The sequence below is a fragment of the Notolabrus celidotus genome, chromosome 22, assembly GCF_009762535.1.
Source record: "Notolabrus celidotus isolate fNotCel1 chromosome 22, fNotCel1.pri, whole genome shotgun sequence".
Taxonomy (NCBI): domain Eukaryota; kingdom Metazoa; phylum Chordata; class Actinopteri; order Labriformes; family Labridae; genus Notolabrus; species Notolabrus celidotus.
Genome location: NC_048293.1, coordinates 21,564,131 through 21,587,881, shown reverse-complemented (window position 1 = coordinate 21,587,881; position 23,751 = coordinate 21,564,131). Strand labels below are relative to the sequence as shown.

Here is a 23,751-nt window from a genome sequence, read left to right as displayed (position 1 = left end):
GAAACTGAAGACACGAGATTCTCTGATCCTTTTTCCACCTGTGGTTATCGTAAATGAGCGTGAGAGCACTACAACCACGAAACAAGGATACAAACTGTAGCTGTCTTTGTGAGTTCACTCACAGACAGCCTCCCATCTGAATTGATCCTTTGAGTCCCGTCATAGAAAGAAACTGAGACTCGCCAAAGACCAAATGCCAATTTTCCCTGTCCTGCAGGCATCTTCCAGACTTTATTTATTTTGAAGAAAATATGGTGTCGTGTTTTTACGATTAGACTTGCCTCACATGCCCCTCTCACTGTGACGTCTGGCTCACAGTAACCCATTTCTGACTACTGTTATTCATTGAACTCATCCTCGCATGCCAAGTTTGAAATAAATTCTTTCAGAGTGCTGGCATCTGAGATGGTATCAAAGTTCACTGGGTAAAGATTGTGTCTCCTGACCAACGCCCTGCAGCAGCATGGTTTACCTACACGTCACATACACACACATCTCAAAGTTCATGTCATGTTGACTGTAATCGAATTACATTCTTACAAATTTAAATTTATGTGCAGTAAATCATCCAGATCTTAACCATTGTGTCAGATGATGTGATTAACAGCACGCCACAGAAAAACAGTTTTTCTTTAAATTTTACACAGCAAAGATTCTCATGGATTGATACATTTGATCTATAGAAAAAGAAACACAACTTAAACATGTACAGGACATGATCAGCAAAGACATATCTGTCCACAGGGGGCGCCAAAATCAACACAAAGTGAAAGTTCCTCATGGGAGCTGCCATCACATTCATACACTGGAAGCAGAGGATGCTAATGTACGGGACATAGACTGTATAAATAATGGACGTAGTATCCGTGACATCACCCATGTGTTTCTGAAGCACTGTTTTGAAACCAATCGTTGGCGGCCAGCCATATTGGAAATGTTTAACTCAACATAACTGCTGTCGAGCGATTGTGACGTAAAGAGGTGGGCTTTGAGTCTCCTAGCCAACAGCTACAGTGTTCCCACCTGTCAATCAAGTCAGCTGTGCCTCTCATTGGAAGACTTGTAATCTCAATATCTTCAAAATTGCCGCTTTAGAAAAAAATTCACCCCCCCGTACAGTGTGTGCTGATCAAGAAATGAGCTATCAAGACTACACTCATCTTTTGAACCAGGCTGTAAACATGTTTATTTCTGCTGATGAAGTTACCGGGAGCAATCAGGGTTCAGTGTCTTGCCAGAGTAGCAACCTCCAGTCTTAAAATATGAGGCCAATGCAGAAGTATGTAGACACACCGGAAGCCACATACACACCCATTCAAAGAAGAAGATCTTAACAGCATAAATGAACATGTTTACAGCCTGGTTCAAAAAACAGTTCAGGTCTGAATAGCTGATAGGCGGCCACCCTGTAACTGTTAGCGAAGAGGTTAAAGAGCTCTCCTCATCTCCATGTCTTTGCTTTTGCTTTAATAAATCTACCAATGTTAGGTTGAGTCAGCATTTCAATATGGCACCCGCCAACGATAGGCTTCAAAAGTCTGCTTCAGAAACAGATGGGTGACATCCAGTCTATGTTCTTGCTCAGAGGATACTTGCATGGTATGTCATCGTCACTGTCCGAGTCACTTATATTCTAGTTTGGCTGTATCTTTTTTCTCTTTCAAAATTTGCAGATTTGAACAGCTGATCAGTGTGAACAAACACAGAGGTGGAAGAAGATCCTAAATCTGACAGTGTAACAAGTGCAGAGATAAGAAAAACACCTCTTCACAAATCATAATGCAAACAATAAATATCTGACAGATGTAGCAATTGATGTCGCACTATCCAATTCAGGCCTTCCATTACTGACCCATCCTTGGTAGCGTGTGTGTCTCTCACTGTGTTTGGCTGAACCTCGAGATAAACAACCTTCTTGTTCTTGTAACTATATCACACTGTTTTTGTTGTATTTGGCTGAACAACATGAAATATTCCCCCTAATCCAAATAACTCTTCCTCTCGCTGTCAGGAAGTCCTGATCGAGTTTTCTGGAGCGCCCGTGTTGAACATGTCTGATCATGCAGATCCATGGTTATAGTATGTAGAGAAGCATGTGTCGATCTGCAGCTGTCTGCACCTGTATGATGCAGGCTTCTATGAAACTTGAGTTGAATAGTTAGGTGATATAAGAATGACAAAAATGATACAGGCTTGAGCTTACCCTGTCTGCAGCAGCTGATAGCCCAGCTTCTGATCTCCGCCCAGTTTCTCAATAATGGACCCCATATCATTTAGCAGAAAGGCTTCTTTGAGCATGCTGTTAATCACGCCATCAGGCAGTTAGCAGCAGTTTTAGGCTTCAAAAATGACTACATGGAAATTGTAAATCTTGTTGCTGATGGTCTTGATTCATTTTAAAGTCATAGAGACATTAATATAATTTCCAGTCTATTTCACAAGCATCAAGCAAGTCTTCACAGGTGTTAGAACTTTGCAATTTCTAATTTTCCTACTGTCAGTTCATCACCAGGATGGCATTTTATTTTTTATGTTTATGAATAAATATATTTTTGCACTGAAAAGGCCCTCAACCTCACATCTTAGTGCACTTTTCACCTTTGCTCACTTCTGCTAGGTCCTGCAGCACTTCCACTCCCCTTAATCTGTATTGAAATGCTCTGTGTGTGTCAAATTATCTTTTATTGAAGGCAATTTTAAAAAACAACACAAGCAAACAACCACATAAAAACATATAAAGGGACGATAACATCCTGTTGCATAATCATCAGAAGGTCTAAACCAGGAAGTCTCTCCCGCCCCCTCTTGATTTTGATTGGTTAGTGATGGAGAAGCAACAACTAGTGATGCTATATAGCAAAGTCTCAGGAGCAGGACCTCACCTCAACCACGCCTCTTACGGCTCTCTTATAACTTCTACCTACCCATTTGTTCTCCAATTCCTCACCCAAATTCAGAATCACTATTCCAATCAAATCAATAAATCAATGTCAAATTACATCCTGTTGATGGTGTGGTCCTAGCCAGTGAATGAGTGCATAAAACGCTGAGCTGTACAGAAATGCTGCCAATCAAAAAACACTGTTAGTGGACACAGGCCCTTGATGTTATCTACTCTAACATAAGATGTGGTACGAGATTTTCTGGGGTCTCAGTAGTGACTTATTTAAGATATTTGGGTAATTTACTCTCACTTGTGTTTCCTTAATCACATAAATGAATAAATATTTTGAAGTTATGTTTTTTGGGGCATTTTTGCCTTTATGACAGGACAGCTGAAGAGAGACAGGAAACGTGGAGAGTGGAGAGTGGGGGAAGACATATAGTACATGGTTGTGGCAGGGAATCGAACCGACAACCTCTGCAAGGAGGGCTGTAGCCTCTGTATGTGGGGCACTTAGACCGCGAGGCCACCAGCACCCATAAATGAATACATATTTGAGTTTTAGTTAAAAAAGTTAGGCAACAAGAACAGAAATGTAGCTTTAAGCTTTATTTGAGGATCTTTGTTGCGTCTGTTTTTCTCTATGAGTCACTTTTTCTGATCTGCTGTCCTTCCAAAGGCACAAAAAAGTCCCAAAATTATACATGCAGTATAAAGAACTGTGGGAATATTGGGGTCATTCAACAACAATGCCTTACAGCATCAGTCATTTATCTGTTACACATATGCTTCACACTTCAGAGCGAGGAATGTGAAAACAATAAAGAGGTCTGATTTATGATTTGACTGGAATCCCGCAGTAACAGGAGACATTCTGCTTTCCACCCGGCTCAGCACATTTTCACAGTCAGATGTCCTCTTCACTTTGGTTCAGCGACCGTCATCAGCTGAGTCTACGTTTAAAACATCCAAACTTTGATGGAACGGAGATGCAGCGTGTTTACATTTCAGAGTTTTAATGGGTGATCACATACCACCTGAGCACGAGTCAAGACATTCCAGAGGAATAAAACCCATCAGTGCTGCTGTCCTGTTTTATATTTTTATGTGCATATAAAGTTTATTGGTAACAAGGGGGTTATTCTGCGAAATCTATTCAGGAAGTTGCCTCGAAAAACAACTTAGTGTTCTGCACAAGCGATCTCGTGTCTCTCTGGCAGATAAGGATACGTCAACAGCCTGGTTCCATCTGCGCTGACATTAAAATTCACCTACATTCCAGTTATGAAGTGATAATCTAACATAAAGTGTTGGGTTAATCATTAAACAAGGAGAGATTATGAGCAGAGATTGACCCTGACTGTGCAGAATATTTCACATCAGTCATATTTTAGTGTTGTTATTATGGCCAGTTTGATATAGAGGACTTGTGCTCTTTCTGCAAGGTGGTTCACTCGTCTGATAGAGTGACCTTGAGGTTTGTTCGCATAATGAGCAGAGCCAGGTGTCAGCATGATAAAATGCTTGCAATGAGCAAATTCTAACTTGTTTACAGTAAACTAGGGCAGCAGTTACCCAAAATATCTACAGGAAAACACGAGAGTTTTGTTACAGTGATGTTTCATTCTCAATTTAAGGATGAATTTAGAAGGTTCAACTAATAAAATTTAAAACTTTTCACCAGTGTATATGGACAAAACACACTTAATTATAGCCAACTCTGTCATGCATTGTTTGTTTGATTCATACATGGATCTGGGTAAATCAAGGACATGCAATAAAGCCCGATCCGTCCCATTATCCATTCAGTATCACGCAGCCTTCTCGAAGTTATTTTTGTGGCATTTTTTGGACCTCTTTATTGGACCGGACAGCTGACGAGGGACAGGAAATGTGAGTGGGGATGACATGCACCATGCAGCATGCCAGCAACCACTGCAGAGCGGACTATAGCCTCTGTATATATTTCGCACATGCTTTAACCACTGGGCCAAACCGGCGCCCCCACTTCATACAGTTTTCATAAATCTCCAGCTTTTTAAAATGCTTCTCTTTCACTACCATGAAATTTGTGGACTCACATTAGTTTTTAATCAAGACCTTTAGTCCCTGAGTATGAGTCAGAGCTTAACCAACTTGATCCAGTATTGTATTTTCCATGACACATAACAAAGGCATCTTTCAGTTTTTCCTTTACGTCTTCTTGATGCTCATTACTTTGAAAAGCCAGAGTTTGTTATGTTTGTTAGCGTGCTTAGAGCACTGGATGCAGAGTGCAACTGAAGCTCATATGAATCCCAAGAGTGCGTTAACTTCTCTGTTTGAGGCTGAGAGGACCATCATCATCATTTTCAACAAACTATCCCTTTAAATTCACCAGCAGTCTAAGGCCTTGAAGGGTCAACATGTGAGCTGTGAGAATTGCAGACAACTAAAGGCTGATATATACTTCTACGTCGCACCTACGCAGCAGGGGCTGACGCATCTTTAAGTTCAAGCAGGAAGATTCATTCTCAGTTCAAGTACTAAACCAACCAGATTCAGCCTCAACATCTATCAACCAATCATCCTGCTGCTGCCAAAAGTTTCAATCTGTTCTGCTTTCAGTTGTTCTTTCAGTTTTGTCCTCGCTACCCTCCTCCTTCACATTCTCCAACAACACCTCAGCAACAGCTCCTCAGCTCAAAGGTGTAAATGTGTTGGAGCATCTAAGAGGATGAGTGCTTTAAGTGGAAAAAAACAAGCACTGCTCCTCCTCCTCCTCTCATTCACTCGTTGTATCGTGTGGCCATCATCAGTAAATCATGGATGTTACGATCTGAATTTCTTCACTTAAAGATACCAGAAGATAATGCTGACTTTCACGACATGCATTTATTGAAAAGCTACTTCAGTGCGTAACTCAAACAAAGATCCTCTGTGACTCTGTATCACCATGCTCCTATCAAATTTTCCATTAAGTATAAAAAAAATATATACACAGAAGCTCCTGTGTGTGCTGCAGAGGAGTCACCAGGCCTTCCCTCTTTTATCCAGCACGTAGAGATTTGAGAGTTTCTGTTAAGTGAGCACTCAGGAAAGGTCACAGCGGTCGCATAATGCACCATGGATAACTTATTTAAGGAGATATTATGAATCGGTAAGAGAAACTGGGATATGGAGATGACAGGCAAGGGAACTGGCAGCTGGTAAGAAGTCCTGTTAAGCCAAGAGGTTAAATATAGAAGTGGTGGCACTGCATACCAGAGCGTACCGGCTGGTGTTTGGCATCTCTGCTGCGAGGCATCTTGATACATGGTCACACATCTGATATATTGAGGATACACGTGCAGCAACCACGATGCAGGGTGACTGATTCAACACAGTTTGGTTGGATGCAATAAAATTCAGACTTTTCACAAACTGGCCTTCATTCACAAGTCCTGTTTGAGTCTCCTCTGGGTTAAGTTAACAGCACAGTTCACTTTTAAGACATCCGGCTTAAGGAGAATAAAGGATGCTGAGGACAAACAAAAACAACTTAAGTACAGTGGGGAAAACTATGTGCTTAACACACTTTCAGCTGCACGTGAGCACCAGAGAGCAATTTCCTTATTATGTATGTTAAAACATAAATCAGCCTTTCACATAGAGGTCTTTTTTTAAGACACTTATAGTGTTGCTTACTGTCTTTGAACAAGAGAAGCTGTTAGACAGCAGGACATGGAAACAACCTGCCTGAGGTGAGGGACACTGGTGCACTGGCTGACGCTTCCTTGGTCACAACATGTCACCGCTTCAGTTGTGTTAAAAGATTTGTCTCACTGTCTGTGTACTTAAGAGCAGCTCGGCACACTTTTTTTTGCAAACAATTGCATGTGACATGTCAAGTTGCCCATCCGTCTTTTAAAATCTGTCGTGTCCCAAAAACAATCAGCTTGAAAGAAAAACTCCCTCAGGCTCTGCCATGTTTGTTTTGCACGACTTCTAGAATATTCTAACACACACACAATAGTGTAGGCTGAATCTGCAGAGCATGTTGATGCAACTTGGAGGAACGTAGGAGGAATGGAATAACAATGGAAATAAAAGAAAGAAATAAAATCAAATGATTTGGTAAATAAATGCACGTCTAAATTTACTTTACTGATGCAGACTGAACAGGATCCTCAGAAGTAGCTCTTGTGAAGAAACGTTGTTCACTGCATCATTAAAACTTTAACTATTTGAGTGTAAGCCTGTATAACCATTTCATCATTGAATGAATAGCTTTAAAAATATGATGAATATGTCCTGTGCGGGGCCTTCAACACTATGGGTAGGACTGCAGGGATGGGATCCTTAATGGGACATCATTCAGGTATTCAAAGAATGTTTTCCCCATCCTTCGTTTTGTGTGTCCTCAAAATGAAACTCTTCCTCTTCTGTCTAGAAGTCACTATCAGGTTTTCTTGTCTGTGCATGCACATCCATGGTTATAGTACATAGAGAACCTGTCTTTATCTGCAGCTGTCAGCACCGGTATGATCCAGGCATTAATAAAACTCAGGTGATATAAGAACGACAGAAATGCTCCAGTTTTTACTAAATGTTTATTTACATGAAATATACAGTTTTGTTTGGAGTTCATATACAAACTTTTACAAACAGGAATAATTTAATCATAAAAAAAGACATTCACAAACAACTTTACTGGAGTTTTTTTACACAATGGAGCGACATTTCAGAAAAACTTGGGACAAAGGGTGGAACCAGCCTAACCTGTTGTTTCATAATTATCTTGAAAGATGCTTGAATTCAGTCCAGACGAGTACCATGGCTGTCTAACAATGTTGCACGTAAGCATCAAGGAAGAATAACAAAGAGAAAGAAGGAAATGTTCACTGCAGTCGAGGGTGATGAAATACAAGACGAGAAAGAGGAGATTAAAAGCACTCTGGGTCAAAGATATCAGTTATCTGTTATCCTCGGTTTTGCAGTGGATTGAAGTCACATGTAAGGCGCAAATATTGCACCATTATTTCATCCAAGTGGCTTTAATGGAGAGACGTGGTTTATATTCACAGAAGGCTTCAGTGATACTGCAAACGTAACACTGTTGTGAGCTTTTGTGTGCAAGTTAAAGCGTGCAAAAGACAGTGAGTGAGCAGGATCTCTTCAAACTGTGGAAATCGTTTTGGTCCCTCTAGTTTTACATGCAAAGAAGGAGGAAATACTGTACAGTAAATGGGACCAATACTGATGACTGATGACGTCACTTCCAATTACTTAAGCCTACGTCAAGAGAGTATTGATCCGTTACGAGTTAACCTCTGCTGCCTGTCACAAGCGGTACTTCAGTCATTCGTGCAAGTGCGAGCGCTCAAAGGCAAACATGAGCGGTCAGGCCATGTCCTGAGCAAGAGCCTTGTTTGTGGCTACTGATGGGCTTTGGGCCAATATTTACATGGCAAACACAATGAAGTGAAGGGGTGAAACGGAGAGAAAATGAGCGGATATTGAGGCTGTGAAAGTCGGCGCTCTCATTATGCGCTGCCATGGTGGAGGAGCCACAGACGGACACTTTAAATGCTGCCAGAAGAAAACATGACAGTGAAGTATGTGTCCATGAAACTCGTTTGTATTCTGAGAAGCATCTACACTCACAACGGGATGATTCTTTGGGACAAAAGGGAGGAAATCTTGGAAGAAGTTAAAAGAAGGCACACAAGTATTGTCTCAGTATTTCTGTTGGACAGAAATGCTCCTAATGATGTTGTACGCTGACTCTCGTTTGGCTCTCGACTCTTGGTTGTTGTTGCATCACTTGTGACCCTTCAGTGCAGTCATAATTATATCGCTCGCAGCCAAAATAAACAGCAATCTGAAACACAAGTTGTCAAGGACTTCACAAAAGAAACAAATGAAATGAAAAGAGACGACTGGCTCTTAACCCTGCTTCGGTTTCTTTAAGGACAAATGGCTCAGGTTTGAAAGACACTGAACTGAAATCGGACTTCTAACCGTCCACATCTGGTTGAATTGTGCAATGGAGGCATGCAAACCTGCATAGCCAGTGAATAAAAAGGCTACTGTGTCCTTCATTTTAATAAATACTATAAAAACACCAATATGGTGAATATGCATCAAGAAATCAAACACCTTTCACTCGTAATTTCTTGTTGGCCGACATAACAAGTACTCATTGAAAATAGTAATTGGTTTGGAAATAATGTGTGGCACAAAACGGTATAAAAGACATAAATAGAGCAGATGTACAATACTCATTGGGTTAGGTATCATGCTCATTAATCCGTATTCATTAGCACATCACGATTTTGTTCAAGAAGTGATAGAAAACTTTAAAATATGAAAGTGTGGATTTTCATTCTCGGCTAAGAAAAGGACATTCATTCAAAGTTTGATCAAGGCTTCGCAGTTTTTGTTATCAGACTCCCAGAAGTGCAATGGGACTGCTGATACATTTCAAATGATTCACATTAAAATACTTCAAATCAAATCCATTCGACGGGAAGGATCAGGAGTCTGTGTTTTCTTCCTTTGCGTACTCCTCCACAAGTTTCTCGTAGGAGTGGCTGTGCTCCGAGCCGTCGCTCGTGAACACAGACTCTTCAGATTCAGAACCCGCCTCTTCCTTTGAGTTCGTTTCAATGTTTTCATCACATGTTGTGACGGATATCTTCGCTTTGGAATCGTCGTCATAATCGTCATCGTCCTCCCCGACTTCCTGCAAGTTATTACTGAGGAAGTTCTCCTCGTCTATAAAAGTAATGTTTGCGTTTTGGATTGTTAGAGCATGGTAGTCTTTTGAGTCCCATGTCCTTCGACCACCTGCTCCACAATCCCCCACACCTTCGTTCTCCAGGTCCACGTCCTTGTCAAGCTGGTTCTCGAACATTTGGTCCTGGTCCAGTTCTAGGTCGCCCTCTACTTGGTCCTCTGTTAGCAGCAAACCATTGTCCGAGCCCAAGAGGTAGTTCTTGGACTTTGAAAAAGCCACAGTGACACGGTCGCTGAAACTGTAGCGCCTCTTTTGGCGTGGAGAACGATCCAGGCTGAGGATGGTGTGACCGTTGAACATGGGAGCATCGTTGCAACTCTTGGATCGATTGATGTCCTTGGATTTGTTGAGGGTGATTGAGCTGCTGTTGTTACTTCTGCTGTCTCCTTTTGTGCCGATCTGTTTGATCAAGTCGTTGTAGCCCTCCTGCTTCTTGGACAGAAAGCTGAAGATGTTGACGTCGTTGGGCGTGGGCGGCAAACGGAGGGAAGCTTTGTGAGACTCTTTGTAGTGCCGGAGCTCCTCCAGAGATAGCTTGCGGAGCTTCCGACGTTTCTTTAGCGCCTTGTGGGCCTCGATCACCATTCGCACTTTCCAGTTGAAGAACAATGACAGCCAGGCCAAGCCCAGGTAGATCCAGACTTCCACAAAATAACGGTACAAAGTTGGGTATACTTTGTTTGGATCCACACCTGTGAGGACAAACACAATCAGAGGTCATTGGAGACAATGTTCTGTGTTTTTTTGCAGTTAAATCAAAAGAGAAGTCTTAGATATGTTCAGCTTGGATGTGATTGATTGTGAGTGCAGATGAAGTGGTTAAAGCAAATCTTACCTGCAACTAAGTCCCCAAATCCAATGGTGGTCAAGGTGACGAATGAGAAGTACAAGCCTTCGACATACGTCCAACCCTCCTGGGACATAAAAACTAAAGGTGGAAGCACTAAATGGACCAGCACACCCCAGAGCAGAAAGATGGCCGTGCAGGTAAACTGAGCCTTTCTCTGAAAAAGAGGAGAAAAAACAACTTCAGGTGAGAAATCACAGAACTATGGAGGTACCTTCCCAGGAGGAGGAGATGAGCTGGTGTTAACTTACCAGTGAGAATCCTTTCTTGGTTAGAAATTGGCCCAGATGCTTGGCTCGGCCACCAAAGAACTTTCCCAGCTCGCTGATCCACGTGAGACACAGCGGCACGCCAAAGAGTCCGTAGAAGATGCAGAATACTCGTCCTGCTGATGTTTTTGGTGCAATGTTTCCATATCCTATAGAAATGAAATGAAATGATAAGCATTGTTTCAAAAATGCAATCATCCTTTAAAGGCTGTCAGAGTTAATGTATTAATTGTGATGCAGTTGGTGTCAGAAATGAATGCATTATCTTTTTAATCATGTGCTATTTCGTCCATTTCAGCACACCATCTTACTTCCTGCTGCAGCTGGAAGTAAGAAATAAATGACACCACTGAGTTTGAGCTACCACCTACGAGCTAAGCATACAGATGCAGCTAATCATCAGGCAAAAGCCAGAAGAGCAGTTTCTTGGAGCGTGTGAATCACGGCAACCCGCTGCAGGCCAACCAACACTGAGAAAGTCTATCCTCAATTTACCAGGATTTGACCACTGCACTAAAAAGAAATGTGCTGAACATTTTGTACGTGCCTCCTGCAAGTTTCTTAATGGGCAACAGTGTTATCTTAAAAAATTAAAATAAAATGAGCACTCTGAAGCTGTTGCCTCCCTGCTCTCTTTTTGGAAGGCTTTAGAAGAGGCAGAGGAAGTAAAAAAATATGTCACAATCATTTAGATTATATCTGCACTGCTCAAAGTTTGTTTGTCACAAAGTCTTTAGTGCACATTTCTCCAAACATGTTGAGTAAAGGTGAAGGAACAGCAGGAGAATGTCTTGTTTCCCATCAGATCTATCATGGTGAACATCCAAAGCACTCACCGATCGTAGTGATAACAGTGGCAGCGAAGATAACAGCATTCGGCCAGTTCCAGTTGTTGAAGGTCTTGCTGCCAGTTATTGTGACCCCTTGGCCTGCAGCCTTAGACACAACCTGAGGACAAAGAGGAATCAAGACTTAGAATAATGTAACTTAAAGACACATCCATGAACAGTGAGAGAATGTATGCCCATTATCAAAGAGTCTAATCTGGCTAAGCCAACGGAAGACAGGAAGTGTGTCATGTGCAAACTCCATTTCTTCCACCACATCCTTCCTGCGATATGTTGATGCTATCTCCAGGGGTACTGATGAGCTGAAACGGCGCTCAGGCACCCTTGAGACTCACTTCTAACCTGAGGGCTCTATAGTTCCAACCAGTGCTTATTCTGGTAGGGAAACAGGAAAGCAAGCGCTGCATCCCTAAACATCTATTTCATAATCCCCGTGATTACATAAGGATTAAGAAGCTCCATGTGGGTCTTCAGCTTCTCTCTAAATGTATCTGCGTCTAAACATCCAGAGCAATGGAAACATCCATTCATGTGAGGAAGTTTAAGAGTTGACATCCAACAAAGAAACAAAAAGCTTAATCAATCATTGTCAACCGTATGTGTGCTCAAGCAGCCGCAACAGAAACCGGGTTGCCACTGTTGGGTTTTCAAAAACACCCGTCCATCTCCGAAGCTGCCTAAAAAGGGGAAATGTGCAGGGGTTGGCAAAATTCACATAAGCCCTAAAGTACTGGAAGAAGCACGGTTCTTTAATAATAGCAGGTCTGTGACAGTTGTGCACTGTAATTACCAGCACAAGGGGGGGCATTCTTTTGTGTGCTGAAACAACACAGCTCCTCTTTTGGGTTTTGGGATGACAGCCCTGATGACCAAGTTTGTGTTGGCACCATGACTAGAAATTAAAGAAGAAAAACCTCACTGTCCTGCTTACGCACTTTCATATTTGACAGTCAACAGTTTGTGTAATTATTGGTTATATTTACATGTGTGGGCTAACCTTGTTCCTGGCTGTGTTCAGGCTAAAATCTTACAGAGATTACAGCTGATTGCAGGAACCTTTGATACCACGCTACTGAGTTTCCTTGTTGACCTAATAGACGAGTTAAGATTACAGATTTCTGCTGAAAAGAAAGAAAACGTTGGGCTTTATTTCCCCTCAAACTATGAGGAATCAGCCACATGTGATATACAAAAGAAAAGCATGTCAATCGCAATGGTAATTTATCCAATTCATCTATTACTGCTGCCTCTGAAAGCCCCAAACAACCAAACCATTGATGGATAAAGAGACTCTTTGATGACCGAGTTTTCATTCATTGTCAGCTGCAGAAAAATAAACCCCCTCCGACTTCAGTTTGAAGCGTCACCTTGAAGTCTGCTGCATCTGTTGGACTTAACCTTTACTGTTACTGACCCAAGTCTTTCCCCTGGAGGAAGGTGTTTTTATCAGGAACACGTGACAGGGATTGTTACGGGAAGTGAGACTCCTCTGTGTCAGTAAATACAAGTATGAGGATGTAACGCAGAAAGAGAGAAGGTCAGGCTTCCCAAGAGGCGACAAGTTACAGTAGTCAGCAAAAAGAGTTCAAGGTTCAACTGTGGCTGCAACTAGGGACGACTACACAACCGAACATCATGTTCACTTCTAGCCAGCACCAAAATTATTAACCAGTAAACAAACTGTTAATATTTTATCCCAAAAGGCCTTAAATGCTGCTCTTATGTTGTGTCCAAGCTGTAGTGCGACCACCTTTTACTCGCCAGGGCTGTAGCGCTGGTTAAACGCTACCGTCAAAATGCTGCAGTGTGCTACGACCTGGATGTAAACAAGCACAGATGACAGATGGCACAGTTTGGCTGTTTGTTCATCCAGATAATGGAGATAAAGTTGTCCTACTTTTAAGGGAAGTCTAGTAAGAATTGAAATTTCTGTTTCAACTACTAAGACATTTAAATTTCGACTAGCTGGCAATTTAGTCACTTTGGAACGTCTCTATGTGCGCCACTTAATGCATAAAGCGCTTGCCATATGCAACTCCAGCATCAAGTACTATCAGGAATCTTCACTACTAAGCTTGTAGGACAGTTGGAATTAAAACAAGCATCTAAATCACAGAAGATTGGAGTTTAAAAGGTAACAAAAGACTTCAAACTGTCACAATGCAATCTACAATGAGCTACAGTCTGGATGTAAACATGCACAGATGACGGATGGCACCTCGTAGCGCTGCACAGTTTGGCAGTTTTTACATCCAGATAATGGAGATAAAGTTGTTTTACCTTTAAGGGAAGTTAGCTAGTTGGAATTTAAATTTCTGTTTCAACTACTAAGACATTTAAATTCAGACTACCTGATCATTTAGTCGCTTCTGAAGTCCACTTAATAGATAAATGCTTAACATATGCAACTCCACCATCAAGTACTATCAGGAATCTTTGTTACTAAGCTTGAAGGATAGTCAGCATCCAAACCAGCATCTAGATTACAGGACATTATTACAGATTTGTAGTTCTTTAATCGAGAACAGCGTTAAAAAACAACTCTCAGCCCTGTTTCAAAATAAAACTCATAACATAAAGGTGACAAGTTAACTAACTCCATGAATCAATAACTACTTGTGGGATCTCGAGATCTGAGAGGAAGCCGTCGTGTTTTTGAACAGCAAAGCGTTCCTGTGAAATCCGGAGGGATACTATGAGACCGCATTGTATCCAACTGAAAGCAGGTTACTTTGGTAGTTTGATAAGGAACACGTGTGAAAAGTGTGTTCACTCATCAAACCTTCCCACAGTTAAAGGGGGTAAAGGGCGTCACATGTACAGTAAAGGCTCCAGCATGGTGGCTCCCACTAATGGAAAGTGATAAGCTGTTTACAGACACACAGCTGCACCACTTCCATACAACAGAGGTGGATTTTAATGTAAAACCACAGGCTGCTTTACTTTGGTCATTGGTCTACTTGGCACATATGAGACTTCATCTCACTACACGGTGCTGTAACAGCTTTGGGGTTGGTTGAGGTTTTTTTTTTCCTGAGTGGAAAAAAGGGAAATGTTATGTTTGTGCGTGTCGTCTGTGGTCTCCGCTCTGCACCTGATGAGGGTGATTTGCACATGTTGGGTCTGACTGCCAGATAAAAAGTGCTGAAGTTTGAGACATGCAAAACGCTGATTCACCGGAATACAATGAGGGCAGAGTGCAAGACGCATCATGGGAGTTAGCGCCATGCCCTTGTGGTATGTCACTAAAACAGAGGACAAGACATATATCATTTAAAGCCAACTCAAACTGTTTATACAAATCTTTAAACCTCTTTTTCACACGTGAGGGAGGACTTTAACTCAACCAGTGAAAAGACCCTCATTATGGGACCGAACAGCTTTTGTAGTTCACAGGGTCCTTAAAAGGTCACGGGGCCAGCCACTGGTCAACTCACGGTCACTTCAGGTCACTAATGACCCCGAGAACGAGGCAGAAAAACACGAGCACCGGAGGAGAGAGATAAAAGACGCTTTGTGCCCAAACCGGCTCAGGAAGAAGTTGTTAGACTGGATTCCCTAAAGTCCAACTGCTGGACAACTGGACGGAAGACCGAGCCCACCAACGAGGAAAATGTGTAAAAAAAAGGACACTGAATTAATAAAATGTTAAGAGGGAAAATGCTGCTTCTTAGACTTCTGTAGATATCAAAGTTAGATCTGGAAAATGTTAAAAAATAAATCATGGAAAGCAGAAAATAATCCAGCATGCAGGTCAGTTTAGTAAGAAGTGTTTCAAAGACATCAAAAGTCAGCCTATCGATGAACTTGATACTGACTCATGATTTTTGTCACGTACACTTCTGGACTGAAGAAACTGCAGCGAGAGATCTGTAACTTTTTTACAGAAGTTAATCATTTCAGTCATTATGTTTACATGACTGGAGATATTACACGATAGACTTCAGTGGAAATGTCAGCCACATGTTGAGCAACATTTCCTGAAGTGACTGAGATGATTGACCAAGTTGATTAAAAGGATGGAAGCTTTCTTAAAAGGCACTGTGAGGAGCTTTCACTGATGTTGAAAGAGCCTCACTCTTATTCCAACACCTCGTCATGACCTTGAGATTAAAATGGGATAATCAGAGACATGATGGGTTATTTCTTTATACTGAACTCTGCTGGTAAAATGTGTCAGAGAGAAGTATGTTATCAACCAGGAGGAGTTTTGCTTCTTTAGACATTGTCTTTTGACACTCTTCAGTTGGAAAACTAACGCAAATCCTGCTCCAGTATCGAGCATGAGGACAAAACGTCTATACTGGAGCAGGATTCATGCACACTTTCAGACTAAGGAGTTAAATCATGTGCATATTTACGTTATTCAGTCATTTATTGGGACACTGGAGCTCACATCATGACACCAGGGCTTTGACGGGTAACGTAAACTGGTACGTCTGTTCACCTTCTGTAAGCCATGGTGATAAATCAGAGTTTACAACGTTTGTAATTTGACGTAGCTACAAACACTCTGCATCCTAATAAAAGTGTATGAACAAGAAAAGTAGAAGTCATAAGATGAATTTGCTTCAACAACAAATGAGGCACATCTTCACCACAGTGGGTGACGGTGCTCATGGGAAATGAAGTCTTCATCCCAGAAATCCCAGTTCAGTGCCGCTGTATATCTTTTACTCCTGATCTCAGAAAAGTACGACACTAGAGTATGTTTCTCTGGAGTTTGAGAGTTTATCTTACAGTTTAACAGTTATTTGACATTTTACACACTAAATGTTTAATTTAATGGTTATGATATTTATTAGTCCTGATGATTAAACAGTTTGAGTCAGAGTTAGTGAGCTGTTCACTCTCCGTTCTCCCTTGTGAATCCAATAACAATACAAAGACAAAAAAAAGTGTGTCACAAAAGCTGCCAAAAACAGCAAAAACAGAGTATCAGGTTAGTGCAACCACGAGGAAACATCCTACCCATACTTTCAGAAACACGTGTATGCAGTCAGCTGCTAGTTGCAGAAACACAACAAGACTTCTGTGAGATCTGAGGTGACCTTTGCAGATTTTAATTTGGGTCGTTATATTTTCTGTAAATCATTCACACATTGAGTAAACGTATTTTTAGATATGCTCACTGAAAAGACGACAGAGTTGTTGAGCCAATAAAAGTCAGACATTTATATAAAAAAAAAAAGGATTGCATAAAGTTATTATGAAATGCATCAAGTCAAGTCCAGGCTAAAAGTTCCAAAGTAAATGATTCCTGAACTTTTGTAGAAGTGAAACCGTCTCTGATCTGCAGACACAGCAATCTGCCCCCGCCACACGCTGATAACCAAAGAACAGCAGCAACCACGATGACAAACTCCAACTGTTATCAGTCCAGCTGGTGGTCTAGCACACTGGTCCAGTTTGTAGGTATTTTTCCACTTCCAGCATGTGAGCACAACAAGGCAACAGCTGCCTGTGGGCAGGATTGATTGACTTACAGACGCTTGAAGTCACTCACGCTCCGTCATGTCACTGAGTAAAGATTTCTGATATGGACAGGTAGACGCATGGCTGAAAAACAATGAGGAAATTTCCACATGTTCACTAAAGATCCACGACAAGGTGGGAGGAAATTTCCAACTCATGTTTAAGGATAATAAGAAAAATAAGATGCAGACAACTTATAACTCTTCACAGACTCTGGTCCAGACATAAAAAAAAGTAGCAAGCTGTTAAATTCCCAGACAATGAGAGGATTCGAACGTCTTACATCTGTCACGCAGAGTATATTACTTCATTTACAGATTTGTGAGTGGCTGCTTTCAATTAGATCCTTGATACAGCATGAGATAAAAAGCCTGAGTTCATTAACACCACGTTTCTTTGTGCAGTTGTTAAACATTTAAAGGATTTCTTGTCACTCTGGGACTTATTTACTCTGAGTTCTGATGACTAATACAAGGAAAAAGTTCTTCATTGCTCCGGTAGATTGATTTACATGGCAGCTGCACGACAGACTGCAGCCCGACCTTTCTGTTTTTGAATAAAGTGTTTTTATGAAAGTAAAAACAGCCTCTTGAATCACTCTCATCACACCCACCAAACCCCGGTTACAGTAACTCTACCACATAGGATGCAGGGATGACTTCTCTGCTGCTGCTGCTGCCTTTGAACGGGGGATTTTTGTCATAGAGTGTTGCGAAACAGCCGTGTTGATCTTTTTGAGTCAGAGAAGTCCCTCAAGGACCAAATTAACTAACATAACTAACAACTCCTGTGACTGCCTCATTTGAAGAGTCTGGTGTGGTGACATTGCTGTAACAAAGCTCCACCATTTATAATAATCCTGCTGCAACATTGGTGTGATTTTGCATTTGTACTCACTTGGACATGCACACACTCACACAACAACCTGCTTCCTATGTGATCCTCTCTCGTCTCTGTAACGCTTCAGATGACGGCACAGTGATGGAACAACTCACAGCCAAATGCCACCAGATCCATGTCCGGTCCGTCTCCGATCTGTCACGGCCCCAGATGTGATTGGTTTCCATTCTAGTTAATCTGTTAACACCCACTGGATCTGCTGCGTCTCTGATCCGGCAGGTCAGAACGGAACAGATCAGATATGCAAGACTTCTTTTTTTTGCAGGATGCCGGATCACGACACATAAATTTGGCACAGAGCAGATGGAGTGAGACAGGAAGTCAGGCATCAAAACAAAATGAAAATATCCTGTTAATTTTCAGAATAAAACACTCTGTGTTATCACCAGATTGTCTTTCACTTAACTACAACAACAAACTGTCATGATGAGAGAGAGCACCGAGCTGGACCGCAGCGGATCCGGGACGGACCGGACATGGATCTGGTGGAAGTTCTGTGGAAGTCCCACCATTTGCACTAAAGGAGAGACGTTACAGGAGTTGAATAGCGTGCATATGCAAAGCGCTTTTAAAAAAGAATGCAGATTCTGACTGTGATTTGCAGAATCATGCACTTTTAGAGGATGGAGTTAAAACCATTACAGCTTGTTACACTGCTGCTTGTTGAAGCAATCTGCAGGAGCAATCACAGAAAGCTTTGTAGGTTAAAGTCACACTGGTTTGAAAGTATCACAGTTACATGTGTGACTGTTAACTGACGCTTGGTTTGCATTGTGGTTAAACCAGATTAAGCTTCAAACAGAGCAGATTGGTTGTGGGAGAGAGTCATCTGGGTCAGTATATTAAATTAGACTTTGCTAATCAATTGACATCAAACTAAATCACTGCCTCCCATGGCTTTAGTCTTCCTTTTGTTAACACTGGCGAAGTCATGTCTGCTTGGAGTCAGCGTCCCCCAGACGGAACCCAGGGCACATGACGCAGTTAGCTATTCCTGAAAACAGAGTGCCGCTTCATTCAGCCGGGCTTTTTTATTCTAACCTGAGGCCATGTTTCACTTCATGCATGTGACAGCGGTCTTTTGAGCAGTGTTTGTAAATGTCTTCTTGACCACAAACGTGATGTAGAAGTCATGTGTAGCAGGAGTATCAGGCAGAGAGAGAAATCAAATAACCCAATGCTCTACTGCCGTTAAGAGGCGGCAAGTTCAAGTCCCAGTTGGATTGAGGATGGGGGCGTTTTAAGACTCTAATTCTGATCACAGGTGACTCCTGACTCCCAAACGTATTTGTATACCACGGCACATGAGTGATGTACTTTCACTTTTCATTTGAATGTTTTCCTACCACACAGAACCAATCCAACTTGATTTTAAGTTTTGGCATTAAAGTACACTTTGATGCATTACAGGCTGCAAAGATATGAAGATATGGGGAAATGAATCATGTTGATCTTTGATTACTCATTTCCATGAAACGGTAACTGGTGCAAGGTTGTGTTTCTCTTTCCAGAAAAACAAGCTGCTTTAACTCAACAATAATCTCACTTATCAGATTGGAGTTGTTGCTTTACTGCTGCTTTGATCAGTTCATTAATTATTATGCACGATAGTTTGACTCTGGAGGTTTAAAGTAAGCTTGAAACTGACTCTCTCCAAAAACAAAACAACACAATCCAGCAGCTCCTGTGTTCTGCAAAGGAAAGGTCTCCTCTAAAAAGCAAACTTAACAGCTCTGGTTGAAAAATGATCTTGCTTTGATCCTCTCTGTATTGTATGATTCAGTTTTAATGACAAAAAGAGCTTAATAATCACTGAATCAAGGATTCTCCTCCTCCTCCTCCTCATCCATGTTGTCTTTCTGGTCCTCTGAAAACCTCTGACCTGTTGAGTCCAGGCCTGGCTCCGCTCATCATGACGGTTTGTTGTCATAGTTAAGTGAAATACGATCTGGTGATAACACAGTGTTTAATTCTGAAAATTATGTTTTCATTTTGTTTTGGTGCCTGACTTCCTGTCCCACTCTATCTGCTCTGTTGAGATTGATGCGTCTTGCTCCGGCATCCGGCAAATGTAGAAGTCTTGTGTATCTGATCCCGAGGGCCGGATCAGAGACGCAGCTGGAACGCAACAGAGCGGATCCAGTGGAAGTTAACACATTGACTAGAATAGAAACCTATCAGATCCGGTGCCGTGACAGATCAGAGACGGACCGCTACAAGGATGTACAATCAGCCAGCCTATTCGACAGTGTAGACTCAGAATAGAAATGTATGTTATTATAAACCATGCTCAAAATACTTCATGCATTGTAAGGTATTCAATTTGTCCTATTTCCTTAAGCATAAACTGTGATTTGAGTCTTAAACGTGCATTATTTTCCACCACAAAGAGCCACATCTACAATATATGCACAAAAATGTAGATATAATGCCTCAGATGTGAATATATTGCACAATTCTGCAGCTTGCAGAGACATGCTATGTCATCATTTTGCTCTGACAACTGGGTTAAAGAAAAAGAGGTCGAGTTCAAAAATACTGGAATTGAAAAAAACTCAGATTTAACAGAAACAATAGTCCATCTTTGAAAGAATAGTTACAATTTTGCATGCATTATTTTACTCTAAACGTGTACATTTTAAGTTTTATGGTCTTCATTTTGTCAGAAATATAGAACAAAACAGGTGATTTTAAAGGACTTGGCAGTTTGTGCAAATGTTACCTCCCACTCTTGAAAACAGAACTCATTGTTTGCAGAAAATAGCTCTCTTCAGAGAATGTGCTATGCTGCAAACATTAGCATGCACTCTTCTTTTCATCATTGTCATCGCTGCAGCATGAGACAGATTGCTCACACTTCATGAGTGTGGCGTTCTAATTTGCAGCAGAAATTATGTGCACGCAGCCGCCTCTCCTCGTGGAGTGTTTATAAGAGCACCTCAAGAGCCCGGCGTTGATGGACCATAAAATCCAATCTGTAAACTGTGACCACTTCAAGGCCCCTATAGTTAATAGTAAACTTCTTGTTAATAAAACAGGGAGCACTAACTTTTACAAGAGAGCCTGCCTTTATATTTTAACTCTTAACAAGCTGAGGAAAGTTTCCACATTGGAAACTTAATAGAAATCTGCTCCGTTCAAATTAAGTTGTTGAAGGCAATGTTCGGTTTATTCAGTCTGTGACGCAGAAGTCTTTGTAGCAGGTGTCGGGGAAAACACAACAGAGACAAATAACTGCAAAGATTCTTTCCTCTTTGATTAAATCTGAGAAATAAACTTTACTTTCTTCAAAAAAAAAGCAACACTCACATTACAACCAGAGAAAGGGTTAAACATGTGATTCTAAATTATCTTTCCAAAGTGCCTTGAGAGTCCATGTGTGGCATTAGTCTTTGTCCTTCAGAGAGCACACACAGGGACAGGAAATGTTTCAGTTTCAGTCCAGTGGATTCAACTCAAGAGTTCAACTAGAAATCAACACTTCACCGCAGCTGCAAAAAGGGAAAGTTCCAAAATCTCTCAACAACAATATTCCTCAAAACCTCCTGATGGAAAATAGGCCACAGCAGGGATTTGACCGTTACTGAGATGCCATGAATGGGGGGAGGTTCTGGGGCATATCCCTTTCAGTCCCCCAAACACAAAAAGCAGAAGGAAACCAAAGGGGGGGTCAGGGGGATAATAAATCTCCCTAATACTGATGTGGGCCCAAAAAAGGGGAGACAGGTTGGGACATGTTTCTGCTCATATTTGAAAGTGCGAAGGCAAAAATGTCCATTTCTTGATGGAAAAAGAGCATTTTGAGGTTATCAGTGCAGATTTCTGACAAGTCTTCTTTGCCCCTGAGACATTAAGATACAAACCGTCTTGTCACGCTCAAACATCTCAAACAAATGTAAGGAATCAAGGTCAGAGAGCCTTCACATTTCAGGGCCGTGAACAAACAGCTTCTCATGAGGCAAACACCTGTGAAATCACACAAGTGTTGACCTACTAAGTGATCATTCATGGCTGCTGGTGAAGCTACGGGTCAATAGCACCAGCTTTACTACTGGCAAAGGAATTTTTGGGCACACGAAATAGTCAATGGAACACCATGTTCTGCAGCTGTTAAGGGCTGAGGTTGCAGATTGGCCTCCTACACCCAGTATCATAATGATAAAACCAGACAGACTGTCTGCCACTGCTATGATATGAAATTGACAGTAAAGGCTCATAAAATAATTATCATTATGCATGGTGGGAATGACCTCACCAAAGATAATACCAGATCATATCTGCACGCCTTTGAAAGGAATTTCTAACATTTCAGGGGATATAAAGATAAGTGCCTGTTTGACAGGTTGCTGTTCTGATATTTTAAAGTTTGAGCCTTCAGGCGGAAAGCCTAAATGTGGGTGTGTTGACCCACTAGAGCAGGGGTTCCCAAAGTGTGGGTCAGGACCCCCTGGGGGATCGCGAGACACAAATTGGGGGTTGTGAGATGTCTTCCAGAATGTTTTATTTTAAAAGATATCCATAAAATAGTACATTTTACCCATTAAAGTGAAAAATATCCACAAAAATATATGCTTAACTTGAAATAAAACCTTGAAAATATGAAATGTAATGAGTTTTCTGCCTTTCTTTGTTGCCAGATGACTCCTAAGTTTAGGTTTAGTGAACAGTTGATTATCAAAAGCATCAGTAAGACAGGAAACACAGACACATGCTCATATAGGTAGGCTCATTTTCTGCAGACCATCTAAATGAAGCCACATTAAATCACTTTGAGGGACAGTGGGGGTTGAGAGTCTCTGGCACATATATTTTGGGGGTCGTGGGCTGAAAAGTTTGGGAACCCCTTGCACCACATGAGCCATGGATGGCCAGCTCTCATTCCACAGAGATTCTGTTAGTGTTGGGGTGAAAGTTTCCAAACCAGCTGAGGCTCATTAAGCCACCATGTGTCACAACCTCTGACAAATAAGTGAGAGGAGTGCAGCAGCAGCAGCAGGCTACAATACTTTAAGGCTGAATCACTTGGAAGCATCTTCATGTGCACTCAGAGAAGTTTGCAGAAGTTCAGAGAAGGATCAAGGAGGAGAGATGTTGAGTTTGAAAACGAGTCATACCTCTAATATTCTGTCCAAATCATCTTTCGTCAGACAGGGATAGTCCTTAAGTATTTTTTCCTTCTCTGCAGTGTAGTCCTTGGCAGCACGCTTCCAATTGGGCTCCTCCAGGACTTGAAAAATAGCTGCCCCAATGGACAGGTAAAAAATAATGGCAGAGGTCAACAAGGGGCCTTTATCTACCATACTTATGTGCAGTGACTTAACCTGGAGAGCGCGGGACAGGGGAAAACGAGACAGGAAGGAGGGGGGTAGATAACAACAATACCCGAAGTTATGCGGGAGTCATTCTCTGTGAGGATTCAGGTCTACAAAGTGTTCCTTCTTCCGCGCGGGGACTCTGGAAAAAGAAGTGAAACCTGCAGACAGCATTGGGATCCCGACACAAGTGGGTAAAGTTCTCATTAAGGAGCGGAGCGCGCGCTTGGATCGGCAGCTGCAACAGTTATAGTCTTTCCACGTGCGCAGCCGGATAAGTAGTGCTGCCTGGTGAAAGTAGTGAACTGAGAGAGGAGTGAACTGAGAGAGAGGAGTGAAGAAGATCCGCCCCGAAATCAACGCAGGGAGGGGGTCAGAGCCTCTGCGCGTCTGTTTGTTCTATACTTGTTGGACTACAGGTGTGCAGACACACTCACTGCAGGTCAACACCAAACT

General features: G+C 41.8%; 1 protein-coding gene across 1 annotated transcript; it reads right to left on the bottom strand.

Annotated features, from left to right (window-relative positions):
* Positions 1-7,535: 7,535 nt before the first annotated feature.
* On the bottom strand, positions 7,536-23,627 carry kcnk5a (potassium channel, subfamily K, member 5a). Its single transcript, XM_034674831.1, has 5 exons — positions 23,098-23,627; positions 11,597-11,708; positions 10,743-10,909; positions 10,480-10,648; positions 7,536-10,336 (listed from the first exon to the last, which is right to left on the bottom strand). Exons 1-5 carry the CDS (start codon positions 23,281-23,283, stop codon positions 9,381-9,383), a joined length of 1,590 nt encoding a protein of 529 aa, XP_034530722.1. The 5' UTR covers positions 23,284-23,627; the 3' UTR covers positions 7,536-9,380.
* Between the last annotated feature and the right edge of the window lie 124 nt (positions 23,628-23,751).

What these genes read in the sequence shown, in the direction of transcription:
- kcnk5a (XM_034674831.1), bottom strand. Translation starts at nt 23,283, where the DNA reads ATGGTAGATAAAGGCCCCTTGTTGACCTCTGCCATTATTTTTTACCTG. An exon ending in ATTTGGACAGAATATTAGAG is followed by an intron (nt 11,709 to 23,097) that starts GTATGACTCGTT and finishes CTTTGTCCTCAG; the next exon opens with GTTGTGTCTAAGGCTGCAGG. An exon ending in CACTGTTATCACTACGATCG is followed by an intron (nt 10,910 to 11,596) that starts GTGAGTGCTTTG and finishes TCATTTCTATAG; the next exon opens with GATATGGAAACATTGCACCA.